Source organism: Wasmannia auropunctata, unplaced genomic scaffold, assembly GCF_000956235.1.
Source record: "Wasmannia auropunctata unplaced genomic scaffold, wasmannia.A_1.0 LD335328.1, whole genome shotgun sequence".
NCBI lineage: Eukaryota > Metazoa > Arthropoda > Insecta > Hymenoptera > Formicidae > Wasmannia > Wasmannia auropunctata.
The window spans coordinates 142460-150971 of NW_012027562.1; the positions used below are offsets into that span (position 1 = coordinate 142460).

Below are 8512 nucleotides of genomic sequence, written 5' to 3' on the forward strand. Positions count from 1 at the left end.
TAGTTGGCCGCATGCCACGTGGTGATGCTACGAGAGGCGCCGGCCTCTCCACCTATTATGAGCCAAGGCTCCTATCTTCGCGTTTCTTCTTTTCCCCGCGGGTTTCATCCCCCCCGACGCCATCCGCCGTTGTCTTTCTCCCTTCCGTCCCCCCTCTCCCTCATGTGCCCGGTCTCCCCCTGTCCCCCTCGTCCCCCCCGTTCCTCCTACGATCCGACAGAGAGCCCTTTTAGCCCGCGTTATTTTACCCCGCTACCCGCTCTCTTTCTCTCTCTCCTGCGTGTACTTTATCTTCTTGTCTTCTCGGGACTTGTCTTTATTCCGAACGCGGCATCTAGAATGCGTACGTTCGCCGTGTACACATGTACGTTTACATGTGTAAATACATATACATATTTCGCTCGTATATACATATGCGAAAGGTGAATGCGTGTGGCCCGTTCTGGCGCTTATGCGAACGCCGCCACGCATGCGGGGCCCACCCTCAGCATCTTTTTATCTCTCTCTCTGTCTTTCTCTCTGTCTCTTTTCGCCTTCGAATCACCGCGACTTCTCGACTCCCGATCGAGAGCGTTAAAATTGAGACGTCAGCCTAACAAGCTCACTCGCATCGTTTGAGCCGCGGAGGACGTCTCCATTCTGTCTCCTCTCCCTCTCTGGCGAGCGAGCGATCTCCCTCAGCGGCAACCTTAAGAGACCAAGAAAAAAGTAAAAAAAAAAAAAAAATTAGATGGGGAGAAAAAGGAAAGATCAAAGGGGGTCCTGTTAAACGGCCGGCTCGGCACAGAGAGAAAGGAGACCGCCTTCTTGGGTGGCCACCGGTTCCTCTCGGTCAACCCCTTATCCCTATTATAGCGCGACCACGTCCTATAGTATCGTCACGTCGGTCTCTTGATCTCGCGAGATTGTGCCATGTGTTCTATCAAACGCGGGGTCGATAAGAAGGGATGTACTCGTATACCGACGTCGAGTAAACCGAACGGTTTATCCCGTGCAGGTTCCTCTGAAACGCTGATAACGTTCCATTGATAAACCACCGATAAACGGCGAACCAGTATCGAGCGATGCACATGCAGAATTCCTCTTTGAATCGAAAATTGAATACTTGCGATTTCTAATTAAATTAAATAATGTACACTTTTGTACTAAGTAAATTTGTTCGTGCACTTTTCAATTTATTTTTAATTGTATTTTAATAGCAAATTTGCATTATATATTTTAGATGTATAAAGATACGTTTGAAAGAAAAATATATATACATACATATAATGATGTTTAAGATAAATGAATAAACAATTTTATCCAGTTTTACAAAAATTAATCGTTTATATAAAACGAACTGCGCGTTTATGATTTCAAAATTATGGCTTTCTGACAATCTAGGTATGATAAACAATTTTAGATTATTTTCAGGATTTAATCGGAAGCAAACTCAAAATGTCGGATATGTTATCACTCAAATCTTTATTTTAACTTATTTTGACACTTATTTATTTTTGCAATTTTAGTAATCAGCGACATATATAATATATCTTTAGCAATCATATTAAAATCAGAAAATGACACACAGTGGTGTAAGATGGAGTTGCATTGCATTAACAAAGATAACTTTGAGTCTCGAGAATTCCCATTATAATCATAAAAAGTATAATTTCTTAATTTTCCGTTTCCGATATTTCCGTGATTTCGGTCGTTTGCCGATTAACTTTTTCAACATTGAAGCTCAAAATCATAAATGTAGCTTTATTTATTTCGCTGCAATCCAACGCCATCTTATAATGTACAGCGCGTATTTACGAATTAGAGTAGAAGATATAGGGAAGTTTAATTTTATTCCTTAATATATTGCAATCATCCCCTTTAATCGCACGAGACTCGCAATAATCGAAACGATAAAGCATGGTAGGATTATTGTCTGCGCAATAAGGAAAAAGGTTTGATTGATAGAAATTTTAATCCTTTCGATACTAGAACAAGTTTTTTTCGAGGAATGCTCGAAATATCCATTAGAATTTTAATGTACTAGGTATTTTCACATTTCTTTCGTACATAATAATTTTTTAATCACGTCAAAAAGTGATGGTATCGAAAAAATTAAACCAGAAAGAAAACCAGAGAGAAGAAAAGAATCGAGTAGGTTTGTGGAAGAACGTACAAGTGTTACATACAGACGTGCGTTAAATTACACTTCGAGACTAATACTAATCAATAATGGAAGACTGGTTTCGCCGAGAGAGTTTAGAAGTTTTTCGATAGAATATCGGTTCCCCTCATCGGCTCGTGAGCGCCTTATTAATCGTGGAAAAAGAGAGGAAAATATTCAGTTCGGCAAGTAGTACTCTCGCGGTATGTATTCCGGTTTCGGACTACTTGGCTCGATACCGAGTAATTCTCCCATGAAGGCGATGTACGTGATCGCTAGACGCAGCGTTTCTATTCTCGACAGTCGTTTCTCATAGGCGAACGTCGGTACCTAAACATGAAAAATAATCATTAAGAATTCGAAAACGGTAAGTTTTTGAAGATGATGATGAAAACTTTTGGACAGCAATATTTTCTTTAAATTCATCTATTTGTGTAACTTAATGTATATACAAAGTTTCACTAAAATCGCAATTAATTGACTTCGCGAGTTTCCTTGTAAGTACAAATTAATTAGAAATATTTTCAATAACTTAAATTTTATTTTTAAAATAAAAGCACGTACTTTCCTGCGGAGTTTGTCGAAGGCTTCATTCAGATTGAACATCCTGCGTCTCTCCCGGATATTCGCGGCTCTCCTCTGAGATACCGTCGCCACTCGACGTCTCGGTTTCTTTGTAGTCGACGACGGTAAATTCGGGGAACGGCCGTTTGGCGTGTAACGACTGAAAATTTCAGAATTTTATATATTTTATCACATGGCTGTAGTATGGTAATTAGTTAAGGACTTTTTACGCACGTTGATTCAACAAATGATTTCAAAAAATGATATTCTAATCGGATATGCAAAGAAAAAAAAGTAAAGGGACTTTTGGAAAGTGGAAAAAAGAAAGAATCATTAATTCTCGCATACATTTTGTTGTGGGCGTTTTTCCATGTGGAGCAGAAATAACTTTGCATCAGACCAAAGTTTTTTCCCGGGACGAAATTCGGAAGCTTGTTAAATGTTGGACGTTAAGTGTTCATAGATGTTCATGGGAATTACATGGGAGAATGACAACAAAACCACAACAAAACTCATGTAAGAATTAATAAATTTTCTTCTTTCAGATGTCCCTTTACCTTTTGACTTTTCCTCGTGGACAATTCCACAACCTTTGTGGAACGAATTACCTCTGGTGCAACAACGCGCAGGGTTGCCTGTATAATCCGTGCTCGTTCACGTGCGGATGAGCAGGCGGCTGCGTCTGATACAAAACAGAACTGTCCCACATTGGGTAGCTGGCGATCTCACCGCCGACGTACTGCGACATCTCCGCCGCGATTACCTGTTACGCGAATACAGATTTCGTTTGAGAGAATCGGTCGCGCGAGAATTTGGAAGACGTCTAACAGATTTATATAATTTTGCAAATCATTTAAAAAATATAACTACAAATATAATTATAAGTCTAAGTATTAGAATCGACCAAACAATTAAGATGAGCAAACTCCAACACGATATAAGCGGATCTTGATGTTTAATAAAATCCTGATGGTTGAGATAATATTTTTCGTAATAATTTTCACAGTTATTTTCACAGGATTTAAAAAGATGCTTAAGAGCATTGAATTAGTAGATTGCTTTGTTAATTTAATATTAATTAATATTAAATAATATGATATTACGTACTAGTTTGGAGTTGCGTTTTAAAAGACCGACGATTATATGGCGCGTATAGTTTGCTTGGAATGAGAATTGTAATATTTACATATAAATAAAGGAACAAGATCCACTTTGTACCGCGTTAGCGTCTACTCATTAATTTTAATTACAAATTTATTGAATTATAATTATATTTTACAACTGTATTATTATAAACATATTATTTTGAACGCGATGCAACATTCACGTGGAGCATGTTTAAAGACTTCTACGAACTTTGATTAAATCCTATTGAAATTTTTTTTTTTTCTAAATGTATATTTCCACATAATATTAAGATCGAATATTAATACTAACTGACATTAGTGATTTTTTTTTAAAAACATCACCAAATATCTTTTGGATTTTCGTGCTTTTTTTTTAAACGAAAATGCGCGCTTTAATGGAACAAAGGCGTGCTCATGCAAAAGCGGATTTTAGGGCGACTTGGACCAAACTTTGATTAATATACTCAGTCAATTAAAATCACTCTTAATCTTGGCTCATTTAATTAACTGTTAATTATGTATCCCATCAGGTCGCGATTGTAATTTGATGCTGTATATTTCATCATTATTAGGAATATGTTAATCATTCGACTTCAGTTATTGCAGGTGACGATTTTCGAATAATTTATAAGATAATTTATAATTTAATCACAGATAGGTCGCCAGCGAAAACGTGCCACTACCGATAACAATTGTTCGTCCCGTTTCTTGATATCACTAATAAATTGAAGATCGCGCCGGGGCGGGACTCGCCCGCGAAACTCACTGGTGCTTGATTTCCATTGATCTCCCACAGCGGTTCGGTGTAGCTCATATCCCGCTTCCTGTCCAGAATGGATACCACCAGCGTGCTTAGCTCACTCACTCACTCACTCAGAGGGTGGAAAAAAATTAAAAAAAAGGAGGGGGTGTTCGCGCGCGACGACACTTGGGTGAGAATGTTCTGCGACGTTTCGGGGCCCGAGCGTTTCGTTCTTCTGAGGACTCCGCCACCGGGATAGCGCATTTTCGGAAATTTCGCGAACACCCCCGGGGGTAAACCGCCCCTTTCGCGATTCCCGAATGCGCGCGGATCGCTCGCCACGAGACGCGTGCGCCGCGACGCAGCCACGACATTGGGGTCCCCTCGTACCCCTCGTACCCCCGTTGGGCGGTGCTTGCCACGACGCGGCCTACCGGTGCTGGGAGAGCTGATCTCGTGTATCGACCGGAAGATTGTAAGATGGACGCGATGGACAGGAAACCGAACGACGCAAAAATCAAGCTTTCAATCTGATGAATGGACATGTTATCTGGATTTATAAGTTTATATCAACACAAGGACAATATGTACAGTAAGAATTTTTTATTATTAGATTTTTTCATCTATTTGTAATGAGGATCATCGATTAATGAGAATCTCGGTAAATAATCGATTAATGAGAACCTTAGCTGAAAAAATCTATTGTATGTATGAGTAGCTAAATGACACATAAAAGAAAAGAAAGCATTAACGCATCTTATATTGATCTTATGTTGAATTTATATAATTTGTAATAAACAAATCAATCATTTGTATTCGATGTATTGGATTTTTTGTTACCCTTGTTGAAGATTTTTTTTTTAGGAAAATGATGTCATGAGAATCTGTAACTAGAGGAATTATGTAAAGAAATTAAGGAGTCCATTATCATATTTTAACAAAAGCTTGATTGATTAACTTTAATTTACATGGATGATGCGTTAACGAAATGACCGATTAAATTACGAGCTTACGAGAATATTAAAACTCGTTGTCCAAGAATTTTCAAATGATTCTAGTTTGATCTGTACAGGATATACTTTTATACTTTACGTAAATTTCCTACTTGCACACTAAATGGTTGTAATGGAGAAAAAAATAATTGCAACTATCATAATTTAATTATAATGTACAGTCATTTTCGGCGCCAACTGTATATTTGTTTGGTAGAACTATAATTATTATTACTAAAATTATAAGAGCAATAACTATAAAAATGGAACTCTAATCATAATTATTTTACTATGCAATTATAGTTTTAAAACACTTTTTTCTCAGTACAAATAATACAAATTTGTTTTTTCTTGAAAATTCCACTTACATACGTGCACATTAATTATTAATTTTGCTCCATTACATTTATAATAGATCATCATATTTAATATACATATTGAATAAAAGGAAAAAGTATTAAGAGATGTATTATAACCAAAATTAATATTGCAATGTATTATTAATTGACTATAATGATAATCAATATTTATCATTATTTAGTAATACAAGGTTTTGATATCAATTAATTTCTGTTTTTCTATATCGGTTTATCGCATTAGATCACTCTCTCGTCGCAACTGCTCGAGGGATTTCCGCAACGAATCTGCGTAATAAGCATCAGAAAAGTCTGGAAAGGTCCGTGACGAAATCCCGTAATTTCGCTTAGAGGCGTAACCCCGATGCGGGGTCGATGCATTGTTAGCGGCGCATCAAAATCGGATCGGACGAACACGTGCGAAATCCGGAGAACGGCTCGCTCCGTTTATCTTGTTTATTCCCGTGAATTCATCTGAAATTGTTCCGTTTTTGTACGATGTATGATGTAATACAGGATGCTGCGGGCCTGTACGAAATTTTAGGAAAATTTAGCATAAGTTGCTCCTTAAATAATATACGTAATTGCAATATTAATTTTGATTATATCTTTTTTGAATTTTTTTCCTATACTCCACGCATCACGTTAAATATTGTGTGCTCTATTAAAAATATAGTTAGTCTGTCTAATATGATAAATACAAAAATAGAGCTTTTGAGATAAATGAATAATTTCTCTCCGCAAAGTAAGTTTCAGAAGAGCGAATAATAAATAATAATACATAACAACAATATAATAACAAAATTTTAACAAGCAACATCATATAAGCTAGAACTAGAACTAGAAAGCGATGTTAAATCTCAATCTCTTTCTGAAGCGATTCTGTATAAATAAATATTTAAAGCAATTTTCATGAAAATTATAATAAAAAAAATATAGGAGCAAGAAACGAGAATTTATTAATTTTAATTTAGAGATATAATGTACAGAATTTAATAATGTCGACCTCTAATTTAATTTCTTGAGGATTATAATTTTCAGAAATTAATTTCTCTCAATATGAATTCCCGTCGATTCGGTTGGCCTGTTTCTCTTTTACAAAATGTGCGAATAAAATTTAATTTTCGCGTTTGATTTCATATACGTATCGCGTCGGTTGCTCCAGAAAATGACGGCGGAAAGAGCTGGAGCTTACCGGCGCCGACGCTCGGAACATCGATCCGGGGCGTCAGCTTGCAGTTATGTATATAGTTCATATTACGGGTAGAGGGTTGTATTAAACATCCACGTCGTTCTCTACTTGTGCCTACAATCCTACGGATACCGTTTATCAAATATTTTGAGCGATAATATTTTCTTGGCGCTTCGAACTCATCATATCTGTTTGTCGCGATATAAGAAAGAACAGGCCTATAATTATACACAATCGGTTCTGTTATGAAATGTTCAGAGTCAACACTTTTAGAATTTTAAGATGTATAAAAAACTTTTCTCTGTGATCCCGCATCGGGGTCACGCCTTTGTCTTCATTAAAATATAGAAATGTAAATAATATAATAAAACGTAACAGATTAATTTTCTTAGATTTTTAAAACTCGATCTAAGCAATGTTAGATTCTGTAAGTCTAGAAAGAAAATTCAATGATTTTTCTATTAAGAAGAGAGCAAATTTGCAAAATGTAGCTAAAAAAGAGTAAATTTTACTTACGCCAGTCTAAAAACATTCTTATTTCAAATATATAGCGAATGCTTTTAAATATTCAATCGACATTTATATATTTCGAAGTATATAGAGAGGTTTCTTAAATATATATTCTTAATATATTTCATTACTTCTTACAAAATAATTTTACATCAATATATTTTACATGAACGAAAATCTCTGCTATCAAGGCAATAAATCTATATACTCGAGACAAAAATTGAAAAACGATTTGTCGGCATCGCGCTATTGCGAGGCGAGAATACAGGGGATTTCGGGAGGGGGAGGGGGTGAAAATAATGTGACGGAGGGATAAATCATAAGCCACTCGCGCGACGTAATTAGAGCGTTTCTGGGATGCGGAAATATCGCGAGACGAAAGGGGGATGCGCCGGGGGATAACTAATAACTTTATGCAACCCCCCGTCGAAGCCACCCCCGTAGGGGTGGGGTAAACACGAGATCCGATTTGACACGCGGAAACGCGCGATGTTTATACGCGCTCGTTGTAAGGGTCGGTCACTCGCTCTCTTAGCTGCGTCAAGTGACACGGCTAATATCTATTTAATTGATTCAGGGACGGGACGTACCCCTCAGACCGCTCTCTCGCTCGCGAACAATATGCTGGCTGTCCCTCAAAAGGGCGCGCACGTGTCCGTCGAAACAGCAAATTGACTCTGCGCCGTCGGTTTGACGCGGAGCCAATTATAGACAGGAAGGATTATCAGAGACAATCGCCGTAAAATCGCCGATGAGACGGCTGCCGAGTTTATTTTTCCCCGCCTGTTATTTTTATGCAAAAAAGGAAATAAAAGATTTGGCAAGCTTTCTTCGGAATCACGCTCAGTCTAATTGTCAACTTAAGAAGACTAGGAAAAATAGACTC

The 8512-nt window shown here is 37.3% G+C and overlaps 1 protein-coding gene across 1 annotated transcript; it reads right to left on the bottom strand.

The window, feature by feature from the left end:
- Nucleotides 1–1488: 1488 nt before the first annotated feature.
- Nucleotides 1489–4832, bottom strand: LOC105457235 (protein Fer3). The gene is made up of 4 exons (XM_011701788.1): nucleotides 4601–4832; nucleotides 3316–3470; nucleotides 2708–2867; nucleotides 1489–2473 (listed from the first exon to the last, which is right to left on the bottom strand). Exons 1-4 carry the CDS (start codon nucleotides 4646–4648, stop codon nucleotides 2321–2323), a joined length of 516 nt encoding a protein of 171 aa, XP_011700090.1. The 5' UTR covers nucleotides 4649–4832; the 3' UTR covers nucleotides 1489–2320.
- Between the last annotated feature and the right edge of the window lie 3680 nt (nucleotides 4833–8512).

Bases quoted from the DNA above. Each gene is read 5' to 3' on its own strand.
- LOC105457235 (XM_011701788.1), bottom strand. From the start codon at position 4,648: ATGAGCTACACCGAACCGCTGTGGGAGATCAATGGAAATCAAGCACCA. The intron at 2,868-3,315 runs GTAATTCGTTCC...TGAAATTTTCAG, and splicing joins TGCGCGTTGTTGCACCAGAG to TCGTTACACGCCAAACGGCC. The intron at 2,474-2,707 runs GTACGTGCTTTT...TTTCATGTTTAG, and splicing joins TCGACAAACTCCGCAGGAAA to GTACCGACGTTCGCCTATGA.